Raw genomic sequence first — 24,662 nt, forward strand, 5'->3', positions numbered from 1 at the left:
CCCTTTGACTTCGACTTAACAAGGTTTGACTGTTATTATTTTTTTTTGTCACATATTTTCTATGTTTTTGGCCTGAAGAAATTTTTTTGTCAATTAGTTACTGCTTGAAGAAATCTCCTTTTTTATGTGACACAAGTATTTTCTGTTTTTTTGTTGTGTTAAGTTTCATGAAAATCATTTGGCTTCTTCTTTTACTTGAAAGATATTTATTGAAATAAAAAATGTGTGCAGATCAAAACATTTTTAACAAGGAACTTTATGTGGGTTATCTTCCTTTATTTTGTTATAACACATTAACCCTGTACATGTTCAAGTTTTTCGTGGTATTAGGTACATTTTCAGCAATTGGGATTAGAGTAAGCCATGATGTGCCATTCTAATATGACATGCTTCAAAGCTCTTTAGACCACAGCTGTGGTAAAAAAGGGATTAGCACATGACCAACATTCTTGCATAGTTAAAAAATATGAAGAAATTAGTTCTGTTAGAATCGAAATAATTCACGGAAACTACATTTCATCATTGTTTTAACACCAGCTGACCATTTATGCCGTTATTTAACAAAAAAGCAATGTGACATAAATGGGAAAATAATGATGAAATGGAGTTTCCATATTCCAATATTCCAGCTTGTCCTATTTAACTTAGAATTTTTGATTAAATGATTTCAGATTTGATATTTGACAATTATTACAGATAGTTTTTTTTTAACAATATTTTTTTTATGCTTTCAGTGTGCATTGTTTGATGTAGTATGATGTTATTTGCATGTTAATATAGATTTTTCTGCATGTTATTTTCCACAGAGTGACCAAGTCCTTACCTCAGAAGATGAAATGAACACTCGAGTTAGTATACTTTCTATATAGTAGTGTCCTTCTTCTATCGTTTTGTGGAGACTTACATGTGAATATATCACTGGCAGTTATGGTCATTTTGTTGATACATGTACTATTATACAAGTTCTTTATAATTTTACCACAAGAACTTAGTCATATACATGTGTATCGTTTTCGTCAGAATCAGTGTCATTTTTGTAGTGGATCCATCACCCTTTCAAAAAAAGTTAAGCAAATTGGATTGCTTTTTGGTGTCAGATAAATGCAGAAATTGTTAAGACGTTGTATAAATTTAAGATCGCCTCCCTCTCATTCGGATCTCATAAATCTTTGTCAAATTGAATTCAGTACTTGATACTTTCTATATTTTATTAAATAAAGTGTCATTCATTTAAAAAAATCAGTAGAAATCATTCAACTTCTTTGAATCTTATTTATTTTCTGACGGTGGACAGATCCGAGATTCATTTACTCATGCATTTCACTCCCTGACACATAAACCATCACTGGAAATTACCAATCAAAACGTTGTATTAGAATAAACACACTCACCAATTATATTAATTTATAGGTGGTTAATCGGCAAGAGTTTTTGGGAATTACAGTGCAGATTTGCAATGCATGATGCAAATTTGAATACATGGCACCCACTAAGTGAACACGTAGCGCTTGTTTTATCTGATGTACTTTAACCCTGCCACATTTTTTGCACCCATCCCAAGTCAGGACTTTCTGGCATCTGTAGGTCTTGTTTTGTTTTCTTATTTAGTTTATTTGTTGTGTTACTTGAGTATAAACGGGCAATTGCTTCGCTGTACCTGTGTTTAATGATGTTTTGAGGCCAGTTGCAGCCTCCTTTGTGGTATGACGATTTCCTCGTCCTATGGGTGGCCTTTGACTGCTATTTTCATCCCGGTGGGGTTATTGTCTCTTTGACATATATACCATACCTTTTCTCGTTATATATATGTCCATTGAATGATTACTGGACTTGATATGAAAATTAGTGATTAGTAATTTTGGATACTTTGGACTTAAATGATATTTTGTTTGCAGCTTCAGCATGACAATTGTGCAATATTTGTGACTTTGATCTCTATCATGCTGGAATTTCCTGTTTTCCACACATCATTGTTTGAAATTTAGAGGTGGCTAGTACGTTCCTGATTTACACATATGTTGTAATCTTATATTTTTATCTACATGTAGTAACAACTAACATATCAGAAATCAAGGTTGTTGTCTACCTCATATAGACTCGAGATTTCTTGCAAGTAATTTTTTTTCAATTTTAAGGAGGTCGATCTAGAGTAAGGGACGTAACTCTTTAAATCAGTGATATGTTGGTATCATATTCAATTTTGCTGAATCCTTTCAAGCTTTCTTTTGAAACTGAATGAAATCAGTCCAAGTTACTATTTCTACATGTCTTTTGTTTACTTGTAGGACACCAAAACAATATTTAAGATAGAGACCAAGTTAAAGCATGCCACTGAGAGAATAGCTGAGTTGGAGGAGAGTTTAGAAGGCAAACAACTGGCATTAAACAGGGTAATAGAGGAAAATGCAAAGCTTAAAGTAGTGGCTGTACAGGATAAGGTATAATAAAGTTAGAAACTACTTAGTACATGGGCTGAGATACCACTCCCCAACTCATCGACCAAAATGTGTTGCATTTGTAACATTACAAAGCTAAGACACTAAATAATTGTATTTGAATATACAAAAGTTCATTTGAAGTATGGTATTTGGAAAAAGATTGCCGATTATAGGTGAAATGGAAGGAAAAATGAATGTCTGAAAATTCCCCTTTTTATTAAAATCTAATTATTGTCACATTGAAACTGTAAAATACGCGCCTGAAATGACAAGATATTTTTGAATACTTCGATAATTAAAACACTAGTACCCAACATGTCTATTGCACACTGTTTATCTGCCAAAAATTAACATTTTAGTTCATGTTGAGGCATTTTTTTCATGGGTAGGGGTGGCAGTTTTTCATCTAACTTGACTTTAAAAAAGTTCAAATATTTCTTACTTGGGCTCATTATGAAGCCAAGACACTATATTAATGTACCATATCACTTGAAAGCTTGTTTAAACTACAGTAATATGAAAAAAGACAATATTGGGTGATATAGAAGAAAATTCTAAAAATTCACTTTTTTCTGATTTTATAGTAATTGTCACCCAAAAAGGAAAATCTAAGCGCCTTAATTGATCAGATATGTTAGGAACATCATTATCTTAATTATAAATGCCTAAAATATGAGTTCTACAATGTCAGTATGCTGTGAATGAGAATTCTGTTTGATAATGAGACCAGTTTTATAGAGGTAGTGGTAATATTTTTAACATTTTTTGAAAATTCTTTCTTGAAAAGTAGTTTTTTGTGGTTCGTTTATGTAGAAAATTAAATTATCTATTGAATGATACCAAATTTGAGACATTTTTGTTGAGTAATAACTTGTGGATTCAAATTTATGTAACTTAAAAATTTGAAAATCCCATGTTTTGAATTTTTACTGACTACGAAAATTGCCAAAAGTCATCAAAAGAACCCCAGAAGTATGAATTATGATAGTACTAAACAGAAAATACCATATAAGCCATGTTTTACTGAAGCAGTAATACTCTAGGAGCTTTGACATTGAAAAATATGTCAATTTAAGTGATTTTTTGGCAGGGTAGTGGTACATTTTCAGCTCACCTGGCAGAAGCCCATGTGAGCTATTGCCATCACTTGGTGTCAGTTGTCGTCGTATGTTAACAATTTTTCAAAAATCTTTTCCTCTGAAACTACTGAGAGGAATTACATGAAACTTTGCACAGATGTTCCTTAGGGTATCTTGCACAAAAGTTGTGTTTAGATTTTTGATCCGTCAAAAAAAAAAAAATGTTACTAAAAATAGAACGTAGGGGTCAGACTAGTTTTTCTCATATATCTCCAAAACCAATAGGTTAAGCCAAATTCTGACAAGGTAAAAGTGTTCAGCATGATTAGATTTATCTGTGGTTAAATTTTCATTTTAATCTGTCTAGCCATTTAGGAGTTACTGCCCTTTTTAGTCATTTTTTTGCTGTTATTGATGTTATTTCTTTAAAAAATCTTCTCCTCTGACCCTATTTGACCAATTGGAATCAAACTTGGTATGAATGTTTCTCGGGGTATCTTGCACAAAAGATGTGTTTAGATTTTTGATCCGTCAAAAAAAACATGGCCACCATTACTAAAAATAGAACATAGGGGTCAGACTGTAGTTTTTTGCATATATCTCCAAAACTGTTAGGTTAAGCCTAATTCTGATGTTGGGTAAAAGTGTTCAGCATGATGAGATCTATCTGTGGTCAAATTTTCATTTTTATCTTTTTAGCCATGTATTGATCCTTATGAGTCCTACCAACGTCTTCTTGGGTCAAAATTATTAGTAAACTTCCTGTTAAATTTATTGCCATTGAAAGACAAAATTTAACCAGGTGAGCAATTCAGGCTCCTGGGAGTCACTTGTTTTCATTGTACTGTAAAACCCTAAGTGTTACCACAAGTTTCTTGGTACCATTGTAAAGCTGAGACATTGGGCTACATGATTTTACCTAAATTTGTTAAGTTGATTCTCACATGCTGTCCCAAGAAAGCTTACACGCTCAAACAATTGAGTAAAAAAAATCTTGGCTTTTTGACCCAGTGGGGTACAAATATAGGCTTATACATGTACTAAAAAAGAATCCTAGAATATTCTTTGGCAACAAATTGATTCGGTAATGGTACCTGAAAAGGTACATGAAAATCACCATGAAGTTGATGAGTTTGGGGGAGGGGGGGGGGGGTGCGCGGTGCCCATGGACTAACTCTACACTGGAGAAATTCCAACATATACAGCTTGTTGAAATAGACCAGTTCCATTAGGTAAGCTAGTGAATAATTCAAATAGCTCTTTGGATAGAAATCTGCCCTACGTTATACCAATGTGTCCAATTACTAGTCAGTTATGATGGTGGATGGCGAATTCATAGTTTAAAGTCAATGTAATGGACAGCTATTCAAAATTAAAAGGAAGTGTTTAAAAGATCACACAGGCGTTCTCTAGTAGTTAAGTAGGTCACATTGGTATAATGTAGGGCAGATTTTTACCTAAAGAGATATTTAAATTACTCACTAGCCTAGCTAGATTTGTTTTGAAATTGGAACTGGTCTATTTCAAATAGCTGTAACATTAAGACTGTAACAATACATCTACCTCACAATATGATATATAATGTGATACAGGGTTCACAATATGATATATTTAGATATGATACTTGACAGCATGTTGTCTGGTATATATTCTTCAGTTTGGAATTAAGAATTTTCAAGATTTAATAATGATGAATTTTTTTGAAGCCAGGTTTCTTATAACTTTGATCTTAACAATGATTAATGAATTTTTCCTCACAAGACATGTCTTACTTTACTATTTGCATAGGAATTTCATCAATTGTCTGAAAAAAAAAGGTGTATTTTGACCTGTTGCATATCGTAACAAAACCTCATTCAAATGTATTGTATTGTATTGTATCGTTTATATCACAATGAATTGTTTCATCTTTATCGCACATGTTTTTTTATTTGTTTCATAAAACATGTTCCAGGGGCGTAGCTAGGCCTAAATGATGTGTACTCAAAACAAATTATTAGAATCACGCCCACTTCGGAGAGGTAGCATTACGACAGGGGGTCTGGGGTCGATTACCATTTTCTGACACTTCAATTGCTGTTAGAAAAAATATATTTCATGAGACTCAGTTTGAATATTTGACTGATATATGGGTATATTAAATCTCTGACTGAACTAAATGTTGTCTTGTCGATGCGCACAATTTTCAATGACTTTGACTAGCTTTATCACGAGGCTCGAATGAGCTTCTTCAATTTTTCATCGATCCATATTTTCATTCATGGATAGCTGGTAGATGTGAACAACCAGGGTGAAAAATATTAATCCACAGGAAGAATCATGACGTGCCTTCAGTGAAGGAAAACCACAAATGTCAAATAATAACATTGCACGTAGGCTTAGCGAAATAAATTGTACTAGTACATGCATCAGACTGTATTAGCAACATGAAAGAAAACTCATGTATAAAAAAAGTCTAACAGAGGGACCAGACAATCCTGGCTTGGGACAGGCGTAAAAAAGTACATGCAACAGGCAGACGGACATGATTCATGTAATAAATATCTTTATCTCATACAAGATTAAAGTCATCACTACAGAAGTTTTATGGTCGTCACCATGAACTCATGGATTGTTACGGTGTATCCATCTGCACCATGAAAACTGATTTGTTCAATGTGTCATGGTTTTACTTTCCTCTTCCATCTGCCCCGCACTTGACTTTTTATGAGCAACTCGGCAGGTGTTTCTAGAAAAGCAGAGGACGCTTACTCTACGGATGCATCTGGTCCATGCTCCCAGTTTTTAGTGGAGTCTGAGTTGCTCATTTGCTTTTGTTTCTTTGTATGTCAAAGAAATTAAGAACAACCCAACCTACATGAATTAGTATTTAAGATCAAAAGGTACCACCTTAGTCTGGTATTCTAAAGCAAAAGATGTTCTTTTTTATTTTTTGCTGATTTTTCTATGTGTACGCAAGTGCATTTTTGCTTAAAGCTACGCCCCTGTGTTCTATATTTGTTTACAACCAACATAAAAAACAGGACTGACAAATTATTTCATGTTTTCCACAGGACTTCATTTGTGGAAGAGTATGGTTTTTGAAAATGTGCTTTTATATGCAGAAAATGTATTGGGTCTGAAACAGAAATGACATGTGTAGTTGTGCATATTCCTGTAAGCCAAGACATCACACATGCATCATAAATGAAGTTGTCATGTTTAGGACAAATAGCTTCAACTCTCATAGACAAAGCTTGAAAATCATATTAACCACACTGGTTTTAAGGTTCTTTAAAATGATATCAGTTCCCTGATTTCAACATTTTGATGCATGTATATTAAAGACTTGTCAAACTGTAAATACAGATTATGAAATTTCTAGATTTTACTTTCAATTTTTCTTCACAGATCGTTGAAATGGAGTCTGCCCTCAGTAAAAGAGATGAGATAATACGACAATTAACAACAAGACTACAGTCTACCATTGCGCTAGAGTCTGAGGCTGAGGTTCTCACACAGCAAGTCCAACAGTTACAGTCACAGCTCATTAATGTAGGACATTCATGAATTGTAAACTTACCATGAAGTTAGAAAAAAAAACTAAAAAAATCCATTGAACCATAGGTTCCAATTTAGAATTACAGTGTATTCAATTAAATAGCAGTCTATAAGAATCATGCAAATTCTGTAAAATATGATGTATTTTAGTGTCATTTAAGGAGTTATCTCCCTTAATTTTGAATTCTACAGTACATTCTTTACAATTTTTATCTTTTATGAACAAGGGTTATATGAAAAACCACATTACTTTCCGTTTACTATGACATATGAAACAAAATATCAAAAACATAAATATGTTGACTTTCCAACCATGAATCACATTTTGGCATGATTCTTAGCTGGAGTGCTACTTTATAACTATGATATAAATCACTCTCATGATTCATCAACTAGAAAAATATGAGAATTAGTAGTCGAGTTGAATATAAAATTTTAGAGGGTTGATAAATCATAGGTTGATAAATCATTGGTTGAAAAATCATGATAGCAACTTAAATCAAAGGTATTGTATTATTACATTAATCAAGATTACTTGTGTAACGATACAAGCCACATGTTATTAAATTCGGTATGAAAGTAGTTTTAGGCCTATCAGAAAACAAAAAAATCTATTTTTATAAAATGCTACATTTTCCTGGTAAAAACACACGAGTTCAATGCAGGATCAAGTCAATGTGGTGTTTGTAAAAATGGAAATAATTGACTGCTAAGGAAAAATTACCCAACCACTCACAGTGTGGGAAACCATTTTTTTTCCAACTTGCCATTCTTGCTAGTGGAATATTGATCTTGCTAGCCAAATAGAAATTCAACTAGCCAAATTTTTTGTTTGTTTTTTGTCTGTACTATCATCTGTTTTCTCTTGGATTTGACTGTCTTCTGCCTTTCTTTTTCTTTCTTCAACTATCTTTTCATTTGTTTATAAGTTTATCATAAACTTTTCCATTTTCGAATATTCTCTCCAATTGAAGTTTTTCATGTACTTCACAGTAACAAAATAAGTACTCCACTTCTGAACTCATATTTTAAAAATAAAATTATATTCAACAGATTCATCATTATGAAACAAGAAAATGTTAATCATTTGCTTCTTGTTTATTTTTATTTTGACAATAAGCTACAAATTTGCAAGGTAACATATCTTAAATTACCAAGATAATTTCATTTGAATACTAATACGAGATTGGGACCATTTCATAGGTTTTTGCACATCCTGTTTACCGGAAATTAAAATGGCAGATCATCAACAATGCTTTACAAGTCAACAAAATTGTGAATATCATGCCAAAATTCATTTGACATATTCAAGCTAAACTTCTTAAAATGTAGGGAACATATTTTTAATGTATGATGTTAAGGGGTGTTTTACTAAATAAGCTGTAGGCTGGTTAACTTTCCTTGGAACTCACCAATCAAATGACGTTCGCCAAACTGACGAGTGTAAGCTAATGAGAACATGCCAAGTTACACATCTACTTGTATTTGGCGTGCTGGCAAGCGATGGTTTCCCACACTGCACGCATAAGTATAAGGTTAAACTGTATTATATCATTTAATTATCAGTTTTTGAGACATGTTTTATTTTATCAGTAAAGGAAAAACTAATTTTAAAGATTTCTGATTTGGTACAAAATCTTCCTTTTTTGCCATGCAGTCAATTTGTGCTAAGCATACACTACACTCAGAGCACAAAATGCATGTAAACAATCAACAGGATGCTCAATTAATCTAGGTTGGATTGAAGTTGTACAACACACATATCCCTCACTCAATGAGTTGGTGATATTTTGGAATCACATCGTCTAATTGGTTCCAAAGTTTATTATGTGGCTTTATATTGGTGGGGTGATTTTGGGTGCTGTCCAATATCAACTTATGTTTCCTGGGACATTTTTCTGTAAATATGATTGATTGAAAACATTTTCTTACTCATCGGATGGGGAACTAATTTCAAATTTGGTGTAAGGCCTTATATAGATGGGGTAATTTTTTTAAAGACATTTTGGTTATTGTCTGAAACAACTTCCTGTACGAGTGGGGACATATGATAACGTGTGCAACTTAATAATAATAATTTTTAATAATTCTTTGAAAAGAACTGAAGAAAAAACAGGAGAAAACAACTACAAATGTACTTTAATTCGTGGATACTAATTTTCGTGGATTACGGAAACAGCACAAGTTCATGGATTCTTGAATTCATGGTTTTGAGGTTTGCAGGATACACATCAAGGACAATTTCATTTCGTTGGAAACTAAATTTCGTGGTTTGGTCTTTCCAGGAAAACCATGAAAATTGGTACCCAATGAATAATAATACTTTCACAGTATAATTTCTAAAACAAAGGGTTGTTAATTGGTGCTAACTACAAATTCACATGCTCACTGTTTCATATTTCATGCACATTGTTTGGACAACACATGCTGAAACTATAAATGTTGGATATTTTACCAGGAATGATTTTCCATATGTTTACATCAGTTTGGGTTATTCAACTTTGAATTCAAATCTAGCTAGGTTACTGATCCTGTCTTTCATGTTTGAATATTTGTCAATTATAATGTTCTTGCCATAATTGACCCAGTAATTGACAAATTTTAAACTTGAAAGACAGTGTCCAAAATATAGAAATATTTAAATTACCCTGAAACATAGTTTAATATGTATTAGGAATCGTATCACTTATTTCAGTGATGTCATAAATATTTCAGGACGTAAGATTTTCCTATGTTAGTACTGATAAAATGATATCACCTGTGACTAAATATGAATATTTCAGGCTGGAAAACTGATGGAATCTCAAAACAGTAAACAGATGATGTCTTCTCAAGCTCTGTTAGAGGCAAAAAATGAAATCGTAACCCTACAAAGTTGTCTACAGGATAAAGATTCACTTCTCAATCAACTCTCAGATAAAGTCACTGCAATTTCATCTGAATATGTCAATCTAAAGTCATCCTATGACACATTTAAACAACATTCTGATAATGGAGGATTTGGAAGACCAGGGATTGCAACTGTGTCAGGTCCTGATCAAACACATGACTTAGAGGTCAAAGTTCAGGAGATAAGACTACAGCTTGAGGAAAACTACAGAAACCAGATTTCATTAATGAAAGAGGAGTTAGTTAAACAATATGGAACTGAGAGAGACAGTTTGAATTCAGAAATCTATAGATTACAGGAAAAATGTTCAGAATTAGAGATTGAAAGAGAGAAATTTTTACAAGATAAACATGTTCCAGATTCTAGTCAGGAAAATTCAGACCCACGGACAAAGTTACAAGACTTAAAAGCTAAATTAATTGAAATCCAAAATGAAAAAGATAAGTTGATGCAAGAAAATGTGGCTTTAAATAATCAATTGACAAGTGTTGAAGAGAAGTTGACTATGACTATAGATAACATGTCCAAAAATGCATTAGATAACGGTGTTGGAGTTCAAGATGAATCAGATCTGGTGAATGAGTTAAAGGAGAAAAATTCGGCATTATTGTTAGAGGTAGAAAGTTACAAAAAAGACTTGGATGAGACCAGAAAGCAAATGACCCATCTGCAACAGAAAAGTAGAGGTTCAGCAAAATTTCAAGTAGATTCCCAGGAGATTGTTATGGAATTAAAACAAGTTACTGAACAGTATGAAGAAGCTTTAGTCAATATAGCATTGATGAAAGGAAAGATTGAAGACTATGATATTAAATGTGAAGATCTGACGGAGGACTTGGAGAAACTGAAGAAAAAATTAGAAACTTCTGATGAGTTGGTTAGGGAATACGAGGAAAAGATGAAGGACTATGAACTCATGAAAGGAAATGTGGAAAATACAAAGGAGCAGATGAAAAGTTTTGATGAAAAGATCGTGAATTATGAGTCGAAGATAAAGGAACTAGTTGAAGACGTGAAGATATGGAAAAACAAATGTGAGGAAGTTGAGAAACAAAGAAGAGACTTTGATAGTAAAGTTGTCAATTTGGAAAAAGAAGTTGAAATAGCGCGAAAGCAAAATGAAGAATACTGTGATAAGTTTGTTGACTATGAACAACAATTGACTGATTACGAAGGATTGATGACCCAGTTTAATGAGTTACAGCATGAGTGTAATGTCTATCAGACACAAAATGATGATCTCAACAACAAAATAAATATACAGCAGGATGTTGTCGTAGAACTGAAGGCAGAGATTGAAATATTCGCCAATCAAAATCAAATGTTTCAGGAACAGACACTACTACAAACTCAGTGTGTTGAAAAGTTAACAATAGAAAATAAATCTCTTCAAGAAGTGGTAGAACTGCATAAGAGTCAAGTTGATCAGCTGACGCAAGCGTTGAACCAGTCCACATCGGAGGTGAATCTGTATCAGGAAAAAGCTTGTTCTTTAGAATCTGCTGTAAAATCTTTGGAAATAGAACTCCAAACCAAATATTCTCATGAAAAGTTGAAAGAAAAAGATGAAATAATTCAAAAATTATCAGAAGAAGTCGGTGAATTAACTGCTCAAATGAAAGTTCTCTATTCAGAGAATGGACAGTTTCAAAAAGAAACTGTAGGTCGTGAGGAAACAACACCCTTAAATGAATCTTTCAATGAAGCAAGCAGTTTATCGAATTTTCAAGAACATTTGGAAAATAAGATTGAGCAGTCAGTAGCTACTACTCTAACACTTGAGTTTCTGTCCCAGTCTGGCCAACAGGAAGTGACTGATAGCCAATCAAATGATGCCTTACAAAATCAAATGCTCAGCCAACCTGAGAGAGAGATGGATGCTGATTCGTTAGATGGTGGAGAAAGCACTCATACTCTTGATTCTTTAGAACCAACCAGAGAAAATGATCTTAGTTCTCAGATTTCCGAGAAAAATGCAACCATACAAAGTTTAATGCAAGAAGTTTCAAGGTTAAAAGCTGAATCTATATCTATCACTGAACAGAAGCAGACGGTGGAAAATTTAACTGCTCAAATCACTGACTTGGAAGATCGAAACAACAAATTAGAAAATTGGAATGCAGATCTCTTAGACCAAATTAATGAATTAAGTGTTAAGGCAGAGAAACATAATGCTGAGTTAAGTGTAAACATGGAAAGTAGTGATGAAGACACTTTAGTTCAAACGTTCAGGTTACAAATTGATAGCTTGCATGAGGAGAAATCAAAATTACAAGAATCAAATTTGTTATTGGAGAAAAGTGTCACCAACCAAAATGAGACTCTCAAGTCAACAGAAGCCATGTTGGCAACGTTGGAAAGAGAAAAGTTAGCGCTTCATAATGAACTTACAATTGTTAATGATGTGATCGAGGAATTTTCTCAACGAGAGGAATTGTCTCAAAACAGAGAAAAAGGATCTGTAGAACTGTCTTATGATAGTACATGTATTTCCTCTTCAATGTGCAATAAACTTAAGTTGTTTCAAAGCAAATTGACTTCAAATATGGATGACTATGAGCTTCTAAAGAGTGAATGTGAAACAATGCTATCAGATAAGCAAGAAATTCAAGACAAACTGGATACTTTATTGTTGGAAAATGAGTCATTGTGTTCACAAATCAAAGAAATTGAAAAAGAAAATCAGACTTTGAAATCAGCAGCTGAAAACCAGGAGCAGGTGAAGAAATTGTCTGATTGCAACCATGCTGCTCCTTCTCAACTTGAAGATGTAAATGAAGAACTGCATCAAGCTCATATTGAGATTGAACAATTAAAGAATTCTTTTGAAGCTGCTTCTGAAAAGGAGCAAATCTTGCAAAGTCAAGTATTGAGACTTTCTGAGCAGATTTCTCATTTGTCTGCCATCAACCAGGCTGTCAGTGGAGACAAAGAAAATCTTGAAAATAGATTTGTTGAAGCAACTCATAGTGAGGCTACTGGCTCTAACCAAGCCAATGAAAATCAAGTTAGGACATCACATGACTTTGTATCACCTAGTCAAAATGATGCACAAACATCGAATCAAAGTAGAGACTTGCTTGGTAATATTGATGTAATGAAGTGCTCAAAATTACATGACTTGTCTTTAACCAATCATGACGAAGAAAGTCAGGCAGGTGTAGAAAGATCTGATGATGGAACAGACGTGTCTGTAGGTCAAAGTTCATCTAGTGTACAGCAAGTAGAAGACGATGCTGAAGATATATCTGAAGACCAAACAATGGTGAGTGTAAACTGCATGTTGACCCTCAAAGGTCGTATTATCGATGTTTGTTTGTATGTTAATGTTACCTTTGTTACTTATTCATTGCTAAATTTGGTTCTTGGTTTAGTTGCTACCAATTACATGTACAATGCTTGCAATGTCTGTAAATATACTTTGCAAACAAACTGAAGAATACATCACCAAAAAAAAAAGAGGGCAATTTAAGATTTAAACTCTTGTCATTTGGTATTTGGTTGATTTTTATCCAAAATCTTTTAAATTGGTCGTATTGTAACAGATTGTCTCAAGTCAAATGATTTAGCAATTTTTTTTTACGAAAACAACTTATATGATGAACTTAAGAAAAAATCATAACAAATCTGACTTATAAAAAGTTTTAAGGTCTGACATTAAAAAAAAAGACTCACGGGCAACTTTGTTTTCAAGAATAAGATTATGATGTGTTCCTGTATTTAAGGATCTTAGGCTGCCATAGGTGTTCAGTAAATTAAGATGCACAAAACATTATTTTGAAGGTTGATCGCCCAGTTGGCATGTCTGATATATCTAACGAGATGCCCAAAGTCAACGTGGATAATCAAAATTCAGGGTCTGCTTTGCATGAGGTGTCTTTACTATTACAACTCTCTGGTAACACTGTAAAAGGTGAGAATGAACAGTTATTAGACCAAGTGCTAAAATTAGAGGAGGAAAATAATCAACTTCATGGTAAAATTTTGGAAATGAGTAATAGCACGGAAGTACGAGTTACACTAGAAAACAAAATTGTCGAACTTGTATCTGAAAATCAAAATATAAAGGAACATTTTGATAAAAATCAGGAGTTGTTGCGAGAGGAACATGATATGTTAAGAACAACCATGAAATCTCTGAAAGAGTCATCTGTAGCAAATCAGCTTCTCAAAGATCAAATACAAACAATGTACAATGAATTAAAGGTCCTGAGTGTACAGAAACAAGAATTGGAAAAGACATTTGAAACAATTGAAAATGCTTATCTAAATAGTCAGTCAGCTAATGAGGAGTTGAGACATCAGTGTGACATTCTGGAGAAAAAATCTGTGGAACTTGAACGATGGCAAATACTTGCTGAAGACTTAGAGTCTAGATACAGGGAAAAGGACGAACAATTGAATTTAGAAATTGAAAAATGGGAAAAGAAATTAGAAATTGTGGTTAATAAAAACAAAGAGATAGTTGATAGTATTGAAATGGAAAAAGAAAATCTTAGTGCTGAGCTTCAGGGAAAAATTAGTGAAAATATTACTCTGCAAAAACGATTTTCAGAAATGATGGAGAAATGTGAAAAATCTGAAGAGAATGAGACTTTAAATAGAAAGGAGATTGAAGATCTCAATGAAAAGTTGACACAAACTGAAAATAGGAAACAAAAGCATGTAGAATTGCTAGAAAGTAATATGAATGAATTAAAAGAGAAATGTGAAGATTATGAAAATCAGTTGATACAAATTAAAGAGCTATATCAGGAGCTTGAACATGAAAGCAATGAGTTTGAAAATCAAAATAAAGAACTTCTTGAGTCAAGTGCTCAACAGGAGTCTGCATTTAATGAGTTACAAACTCAATGCTCAACATATAGAAGTAGAAATGAGATATTGGAGGAAAAGTTACGTAAGATTGAAACAGAAAATGAACATTTGAGTAGAAAATTAAGTGATATTCAGAAAGAAAAGGAAATTTTACAATTTGAAAATAAATCTCTTGAAGAAAAGTTTACTTCTGTAGAAGGTAAATTTAGAGAGCTTGAAAGTATGGAGATTAGATATAAAAATGAAATTAAACATCTGGAAGATAGAATTGAAACCTTGGACATTGAAAATGTAAGCTTGAAATCTGAATCATCCCTCAGAGCAAACAAAATAGAATCTCAGGGAAAAGAAATTAGTGAAAGGCAGGAGGAATTAAGTGAAATGGCTGATAATACAGTCATGCTGAAGGAAAGTATTCAGGAATTACAAAATGAAAAAATGGAACTGAAAGAAAAATGTAAACAGTTGGAAGTAAACAACAAAGCATTTAATGATAAATATTCTCAATTAGTTGAGGAAAGTCATGAAAATCAGGAAAAATTACTTCAAACTGTTAATACATTGTCATCTGAAAATATGAACTTGAGCCAAAAAATTGATGAACTTGAAAATGAGACAAGAGAGCAAAAAATTGTGGATGAAAAAGTGAATGTGGCTCTAGAGACCGAGTTAGATGAAAAAACTAAACAGCTTATTGAGAAAGATCTTCGTCTTTCACAAATTTTGTCTGAAGTTGAGAGGAATAATTCTAGATATGAGCTCCTGCACTCAAGTCACTCAAAGTTAAAGGAATTGAGTTCTGAGTACAAAAAATTACAACAGCTATACGAGGAGTGTAATAGGAGAATGAACTCCCTTGAACTAGAAAACAAAGATCTGAGTGAGAAGCATGAAAAGGTCCATTCTCATTCAGAAAATTTGCAAAAAAGTTTACAGGAGTACATGGAAGAGCTGGAACAAACTCAGAGGTCATTGGTAAAGCTACAAGAGGATCATTTTGAGCTGAAAAACAAAAAAGAAGCTTTGGAAAGTGAAAATGATAGTATGAAACAACATAGGGAAATTCTTTCAAAAGAGATCAGTAGTTTGTCAGAAGAACTTGCTGTTGTCGAGCAAGAAAGGAAAAAGTTTTTTGAAGAGCAGAAATTGAGAGAACAAAAGACAGCTGAGGTTGACAATGTGCAGATAGAAAGTGAAAGTAGGAGTGACAATGGAAATATGAATCTAGAAAGTGAAAGTAGAAATTGCAGTGTGGAAGTAAATGAGAATAGAAATACTACAGGACAGGATGTTCAAAAGTATGAGCAAAGTAGCTCTTGTGATAATGAAAATTATATTAAAACAGACAATGAATCATCTTCATCAAAAGAAGAAATTGTAAGTAATGATGGTGTGGAACAAAATATTGAGGAAAAGGTAGATGATGGACCATGTAGGGATGATCAGGATGAGGAATTTGTGTCTGAGGAGGAATTAGAAGCTTTGATACAGCAACGTATTGATTGTGAAAAGAAACAAATAGAATATGACTTGGAGGAAAAATATGAAGTGAAATTCCGTCAGCGTCAAGTAGAACTGATGCATGAATTTTCACAAAGACAGAAAGAACTTGAAAAAAACTTTGAGCATCAGGTGAACCATAGACTAGAATCGCTTCGTTCTGAAAAAGATAAAGCATTTGTTAAAACTCTGCAAAAAGTCAAAAAAGATTTCGAAAAGCGACACAAGAAGGAAATGGAAAGACAACATCTGGCTCACATACAGGAAGTGGCTAAAATGGAGGATGAAATGAGAGGTGGGGGCCATATCAAAGATGTTGTTCAAAACCTAGTTCAGGAAAATGAGGTCAGTTATTAAACTTCAATTACTTGTACATGTAGGTTATGTGTTGGTTTGTCTTTGAAACAAAAAAACATAGAAATAAAATGGAGCAGGTACATATATATGTTTTTTCAGTAAAGCTATTTTATTTGTAAAAAAACAAACAACTGTGAAGAAATACAAAGAGAAATTGTTACATGTTTATTTAAAAAATCAGGATATCAGTTGATAAGACCAGACCATAAGCAACTCTAAACATACATACAGATAATCACAATTTAAAAACTGGTCAACTGAATGGGTAGGCTACTTCTGTTTATTTACAATTTTTTCATGTATAAAATTATCAAAGACCAACTTTCAAGTTTTATTTCAGTCCTTGTAGTTCTAAATGTCTATAGTATTACTTACAATAACTGATATTAAAAAATATTATTGACACAGGATTTAGCAGAGGCTAGAGATGCGCTGTTACAAGAAGTAGAATATTCACACCATCAGCAAGAACAGCTTGAGGATGAGCTGCGGAACGTTATTTCTCAAGATGATGGAGATTTCTTACAAAAACCTGTCATGCTCAGCACACAACAATCAAGATTTTCACATCGTAGTGAATCAGTCATATTAGACTGGGAGTTCTCACCTTCTTCATCGTTTGAACATGATAAAGATCCACCTGATTTCAATGGACAAATAGAATTCACATGCAAAAATCCACAATGTCGTTTGTTGTTGATGAGGTTTCAAGAATTGCAGAACTCTATCAATTCATCAGGGTTTCATCCAGAGGTTGGGGTAGCTGATGAATTTGTTGTTTATAATCAAGGATTTAAGAACGATTTCGTTAAATCAAAAAATTTGTCAACTCCTACCACAGAACTAGAGGCTTCCTTTGTGAAAGAGGCATTGAAAAAAGCAGCTGAGTCATTCTCCAAAGAAAAGCAATGTACCTCCTCTCGTAGTATAAATACATTTATAGAATACAAAGAGCCAAATGATTCAGTGATTCAACACAAGCAGATGACAGAAAGGTCAACAGATGGTGACCTTGAGGAAGATTTCATTCCTGTACGATTCCGTTCACATAGTTTAAATCTACCTCAAGATGCTAATTTATTTGAAGAAATCGACCGTGAATTTGAATGTAAAGAGAAAGTAGTGAGAAGGGAGGAAAAACCAACATACATGAAGCATTCACGACATAGATCTCTTGATGAGGTTATGGTTAAAAATTCTAATGCTGAAGGAAAATTTGTAGCTGAAATAGTCCACGATCAAACACAAAGAAAAAAATCACTTTCACTAAGTACAGACTTGCCAGTTGAAAACAACTCATCGGTGGGTGGAAATGAACTGAGACCAAAATCAATTAGTCATAGGGGAACCAGTCTGTTTGACCTATCCCACACTAGAATGAACAGTAATGAAGCTGAACATAACCCACAAGGAGAATTCTTCGAGGAATGCATCAGTGGGGACCTAGACACACTAGCACCAAGTGCTCTTACTGACATTGCAATAATCAAATCAACCACTGCAAACCTTGAAAGGGAGGTAACTCCTGACTCGCACATTGAAAATGAAGTTTTCAAATCTGAGTTGTCAGATGCTGAAAAACAAGACAAAGAAAAGTTATTGAAAAGGTTAGAAAGTTTGAAAGATATTTACTGTAAGGAGAAGCAAGATCTGTTGAGTAAATGCGAAAATTTAACTATTCAACTCGAAAATGAGTCATTATCTCGGAGGCAGTTAGAGCAAGAACTGATTAATATCAATGAGGATTTTTCTGACAGTTTAGAAATGAAAAAAGCTGCTGGGGGTAATGTTAATATGAAAAGAGAGAGTAAACGGTGTAAATCTGAAAACAGTAATTTTTCTGATTTAGAATTAGTTGTTGAGGACTTGCAAATTCAGGTCAAAGAGAAAGAGGATTGTCTCCAACAACAAGAACAAAAACTAAATGAAATAAGAGTATTGTTTAAATCAGAATTATGTAAACTTGAAGTAGAAAATGATAAACTAAGAGAGCTGAACAGTTTACTTCAGAATTCAGGCAGAAAATCAAGTAAAAAGAGTCCAGTTGGAAATGATGAAATTGAGGCAGGTCAGAACTGCCCTGACTTACTTACTCAGGGAGGGTCTGGTGTTGATCTACACACTGAGATTGACTTGAATAGTAACTCTGAGGAATGTAACAAATTAAAGTCAGAAGTTACATCTATAGGGGAGAGAGACAAATATATAGCTGATTTAGAAAATAAATATACTGATCTTAGGATATCAATGGAAGAGCAAGCAGACATGTTAGCTACTTTATCACAGAGGTGTGAAGCTTACGAAGCAGAGCTTGAAAATACAGGGGATCCGTCAGATCAAGTTGAGATCATCAATGCTTTACAAGGCAGGTGTCATGAATTAGAACTAGAACTTGAACATTTTAAACAGTCTGAAGCTTTTGCAAGTGTTATTGAGGAGAAATGTAAACACTATGAGGCGGAGTTAGAAAAAAGGGGGGAGTGTGAAGAGGAGTTAGAGATAATTACAGGCAAGTATGAAAAATTGGATAAGTTATTTAAAGAGCAAAATGCACACCATGTTCAGGAGCTTAATTCTTGTACTGCTATAATAGAAAAACTTAGGGAGAAATGTGAATTGTTTAATACTGAACTTGAAGAAAAATGTCAGGCTCTAGAACAAGGTGAAGCTAATCTCGAGGAGTTGCATGAAAAGATAGTATCTAGAGAAAAAATGGTGTTAGAGGTGGAAGATAAACACAGGCATGATCTGGAAAAAATGGAAGAACTTAAAACAAAATGTTCAAATCTTGCGGCAAGTCTCAAAGTCCAAAAATATAAAAATAATAGGCTTCAGAAAGAGGCTGATGAAAAATTCAAACAATTTGATGTGGAAATTCAACACAAAGAGAAAGCACTAGATGAAATACATGAAACATGTGCAAAGTTTGAACTGGCTGGGTATGAAAATGAGCATGTCATTCAAGAGCTTACCACCCAGTGCCAGAGGTACCAGTCCGAAATTCAAGATCTGAAAGCCCAGGAACTGAAGAAAATGAAGAAAACTTTGTCATGTTCTGTAGATGAAATTGAAATGACAGATTATCAGGAAATAACGTTGGATGAGTTTGCAGCAAAATATTTGGAAGAGGAAATGAAAAAGAATGAGTTGCATGTTGGTGAAAAAGTTGTACAGGAGTCAATTGCTCCAACATTTGTCAAAACTGTAGAAATTGCAGCAGAAGATAATTCAAATTCAAGCGGGAAAATTTCGGAACTTGAGGCCTTGATTAAGGACAAAGATTCCCTTATTAAAAAATATAAAACTGAAGTTGAACAATTGAAAAGTCAGCTGAAAAAAATTGATGACTTTAGACAACATCATGAGCATATAGAATTGTCAATGAGAGAAAAAGACTCCTACATCAAACAATTGGAGGAGCACTTTTTGCAACAAAGAGCTCCCGTTAGTTTCAGGTCTAAGTCAGAAAAACATGGCAGCATTGATAAAAAACTATCAGATGAATCTAGACTTGTTGCCGAAAGACTTGCAAGTAGTACGCCAACAGTAGATATGGATGGGGACAAACTTCGACAATCAGAGTTGGATGATGTGGATGAAAGTTTCTCTGATCAGTCGACAATAAGTGGTGAAGGTTTTATGGAGCATGCTGAATCGCAGGATAGTTTATTGTCAGATTATGAAGGTCAAATGTCACGTTCAAAGTCAAATGATAGCCTTCTTTCAGATAGGTCAGAGAATAGTACCCAGACTTTACAAGGTCATGCTGACGGAAGTGTAGAAATGAAACATTTCGCCATTGTTGAGGAAATATCTAAACTTCGGCAGGACCTCCGTGAAACTAAGTCTGTGTATACACAGGAAAATACATTGCTGAGAGAAGCTTTAGATAGGGAAAAGTGGAAAAGGGAGACAACTCTGGAAGGCAAAAGTTCTGATGTCAAACATTTCTCGGAAGTAGAAAATTTAAAGAAAGAAGTCAATGCATTGAAAGAAACAAATGTGACTTTACATGATGAAAATGATAAATTGTTAAAACAAATTCAGGAACAAGAGGTTATAGTATTGGAGCTGAGAGAGCAGCTTAACTTTGACTCGGACCAAAATAAAGACAATACCAGAGAATTGTTCAATCAACAGTTTAAGCTCCTACAAAAACAACGAAATGAACTAGTCGATAAACTGCATCAGTGTGAACAGAAAATTGAGTCACTTACTCAGAAAATGAGAGAGAAATCAATTTCTGAGCAGTCTCTTAGTCAGGAAAAAGCAGTGCTACAATCCAAACTTTGTGAAATGGGAGAAATTGAAAAACAACTCACAGAAAAAAAAATAGAACTTGAAAAACAGAAATCAAGACAAAAACAGTTAGAAGAGATGATCTATCACAGAGATCTGATTGAACGAGAACTCATGAAGCAGAAAAGATTGCTTGAGGTGGAACTCTCAGAGATAGAATGTAAGCTAAGAGAAAAGGAAGAACTACTAGAAATTCAGAAAAATCAACTATTGGAAGAGATCAAACAAAACTATAGCTCAGATAGAATTTCAGATACATCAAAACTTATGTCAGCATCATTAGATAGTGCTGACTTCTCTTTTGATTCAAAGAATATTACTCCATCTTCAAGTAAAGTTTCTACCCCTCGGACTCATGTCACCACAAGTTCAGGGAGTGGAACATTGTTAACTCCAAAATTGAGTAAAATGGCAAAAAGTAAACAAAGTGATCCTTGGAAAAAATATCGACTCAAAGGAAACGTTAATAGACTTGAATTGATGTTGAGTGATGTGGAAAAAGAACATGCTGAAGCTATTAATTATCTTAAAGAAAAACTTGAAGAGCAAGATCAATCATCAAATTCAGCAAGCCACAGCCGAGCTCATTCTTCTTGAAAATTTATATGTAGAGAGTTAGTTGCAATTGATACAGTCATATGATATGATGTTTTATACTAAATCAGAGTTTCTTTTCAGGGCTTTTTCTTCCAGTTTAATTATTTTTTTTTTGAAGTGAAGTTGATAAAATTTGATAGTTTATTAAGTGTGATGATATTTTGAAAGTTTACAAAATAACTAACATTTACGGGAGCCAAAAAAAATCATTTCATAATGAATTATTTCTATTACAGACATTGTCTCAGAAAGTGTAAAGTTTCGTCAGCATTTTTTTCAGTCGTTGATTTAAATGTGAAAAAAATTTTGGGAATTAGGCCACAATTTGACATTCAGTAAGGAAAAGCCCTGTTGGATTTTTGACATAATTCATGATTGCAAAATATGAAATCAAACAAAAAATTGTTATTCTCCTTTCATAACCAATAGCAGTATTGTCAATATTGTTCCGTATGTCGCAAACATTTTGTTAAAGTAGTTACGGGTAATTATCCTTTAATTCTCATACTTCAGTTTGTTTCAATTTTATTCTTTGTAGGCCACACCAAAATATTTTTTTTGTTCTTATGATTTTGCTGTATTTACTTTAGACAGCCTATATGTTTCAACAACCAATCGAGGAAAATCCATTATTCTACTCTATAATTTCTTCTTATTGAAATTATTTTTTGAAACTTAAATGGATCAAATTAATCTCCAAAAGAACTTTAAAAAAATGAAAGAGAAAGCATTTAATTGAAAATGCATTTTTAAACTGTCATTGCAGCATATACAAAAGTCTAAAAAAAAAATGCTCCTTTTTTTCTCCCATATATCAGGTAAAAAAAATTGTTTGGTGTGTTCTTGTATGTATGAAGAGCAGCAAAAATTTTCAATTTTTCTTTTTATTTGTAATGTAGGTTGCCTGTTAGCTTACATTTATATCTCTATGAATCTCAAGGAAAAATCTGTAATATTGGTAGTATGAATTCTACAAAGCCTACAAATTTAGAATTCTGTGTTGGCTATTTTATGATACATGTACTTGTAAATTTTGCTGCTCTGCATTTCAGTCAATAATTACTGCATGTTTTTAATAGTGATTTGTTTTACATTTGAAACTTTCATACCATTTAAGATACATTTAGCATAATTGGATTTTATATAAATCTTTGATGTTCTTTTAATGCATGCTCTATTACAAAGTCTGAAAAGCAAATGGAGGGATTTTGTCGCCCTTTTCTGAAATAGCTATCCCCATTTCTAAGTTATGTGAATTGAGCATTTGAAATAAAGTAAACCTTTGAGAGTATGAAGAAAACAGCTTTGAAGGTATATTCTAGGTAACAAAAACTTTTACAGGTAAATGTTTTTTTTTTAAATTGAAATACAATTTCCATCTATAGCACATTCATGTTCTGAATGTTAGAAACATAGTTATTATGCATGTTTCATGTAAATTTACATACTTTCATTTGTATGTTTAAAATTGTGGATACTGAAATGGCATGCAAACCTCTTTTTTAATTCCACAGGGCAAAATACTGTAGCTTTACTTGCCATCATTTTAAGTCTGTTGTCTGTATTAGTTTTAGCATTGAAAGTACTGATCAAGGGATTCCATGAGCCTTAACCATCACTGGAATTTTTCTGTGAAAACTTCATGGAAAAATAATATAATTGCTATTATTTGGCTTATTCTTCAGGCACATATGAGCAATTGAGGCTCACTAGAGTTTATAGTTAAAAAATATTATATACATACATGTATTTTAATAGTATGAGAATAAGGATAAGTCAATCAAAGCATCTTCATGTATATAAATATAATTAATACATGTAGTAAAATAGTTGACTTCACTGGAGAAAGTTGCTCTTCTTTGATGAAAAAAATACAAAAATATTGCAGTATGCTGTACACATGTTTCAAAGAAGACCTCTCATCAGCATTAGAATAAAAAAATATGAGAAGTTCTAAATGAAAAAAAAAAACAAAAAAAAAAACAATTAAATTACCTTTACCTGGTGAAATGTCTTGGGTGGTAGCCAGACAATTGTCAAGGAGGTTTGAACTTCCTGTCAGACCTAGATTCAAATACCTATGGAATGAGATAGGACGATCAACTCTATCTTCTGAAGTATATCATTTCACTCACTGTACATGTACATTAGATTATGGTAATGGCTTGGAGGAGGGGCATTCAATTATAGGGTTAGAAGGTTGTCAGTTGTACATATCATAATTGATCATATATTTTAGCATTAACGAGGGAAAATATTAATTACTAATCATAAATCTGTCCTTTAAGTGTTAATTTGTCTGTGATACTTTCAGTATAAATATGTTTCTTTATTTTTACACCTTGCTTAGAAAGAGGGAGGTATATAGACATCATGATGTCTGTCTGTCTGTTTGTCCATCCACACCTTAGGCCACAATTAAAAATATATTTGTTTCCCCTTTCCCGACCCAACATCACAAAATAGTGCAGGTAGGTGGGCTCTAATTTTTTTTTAAATACATGGTACATGATCCACTAAGTGAAATAATGTACAGGAAAAAAAATAATAAAAAAGAGGAAAATGCAATACAATTTTTGGGTAGGGATCATCTTCAGTAAAAAGGTAGGGAGAGCGGAAATGAAAAGTTTTTAATTTTGGCCTTATTGATAGATTTTTTCTGTGCTGTTTTATCACAAAAGCTTCCTATTTTGACAGAAGCTTTATATTCTGACTTAAGCAATGTCAATATCCTGTCTTGGCAATTTTGTTTATATTTTGACCATATAGTTACTGGGGGCAGGAGTATCCTTTAATGAGCTTTGCTTACTTATTTCTAGTTTTTAACTGAACCCCTTTATCTTACACTTATGTGCCATATAGTATTTCTTCAACTATTTTCTATGTGATTGAGATAGCATGGTGCTGTATACAAACTTTTGAACTGTGCAGAGGGATATTTACTATATACTTATTTTAACTTCCATGCTTAAATTTTAAATCAGTAAATGGCTCCTTTTCATGTCCTTGTGTTGTGGTTTCCATAGTTCAACTTGGATCAATTATGAGGGAAAACATCCTTTCTTTTTTACAAACTTAGGAGTCCAGATAACTACATACTTAATTTAAACTAGCCAAGAATTATGGGGCACCTTTTTTAATTCC

General features: G+C 33.2%; 1 protein-coding gene across 15 annotated transcripts in view; it reads left to right on the forward strand.

The window, feature by feature from the left end:
* Nucleotides 1–24,662, forward strand: part of LOC148602292 (uncharacterized) — a 141,734-nt gene that overhangs the window by 5,981 nt on the left and 111,091 nt on the right. For 14 of the 15 annotated variants that reach the window (XR_015916899.1, XM_088553782.1, XM_088553779.1 and 11 more), the window contains exons 3-6: nucleotides 807–848; nucleotides 2,286–2,438; nucleotides 6,908–7,051; nucleotides 9,841–13,212. Coding sequence is in view for 14 of the 15 variants with exons in the window: in XM_088553782.1 (XP_088409908.1) it covers nucleotides 807–848; nucleotides 2,286–2,438; nucleotides 6,908–7,051; nucleotides 9,841–13,212 (3,711 nt within the window). In the remaining variant the exon portion in view is untranslated. The remainder of the gene's footprint in view (nucleotides 1–806; nucleotides 849–2,285; nucleotides 2,439–6,907; nucleotides 7,052–9,840; nucleotides 13,213–24,662) is intronic. The other variant, XM_088553789.1, reaches the window with a different exon arrangement.

The sequence above is a fragment of the Perna viridis genome, chromosome 11, assembly GCF_037379345.1.
Source record: "Perna viridis isolate PV_CMFRI_1.1 ecotype Kerala chromosome 11, ASM3737934v1, whole genome shotgun sequence".
NCBI classification, from domain to species: Eukaryota; Metazoa; Mollusca; class Bivalvia; order Mytilida; family Mytilidae; genus Perna; species Perna viridis.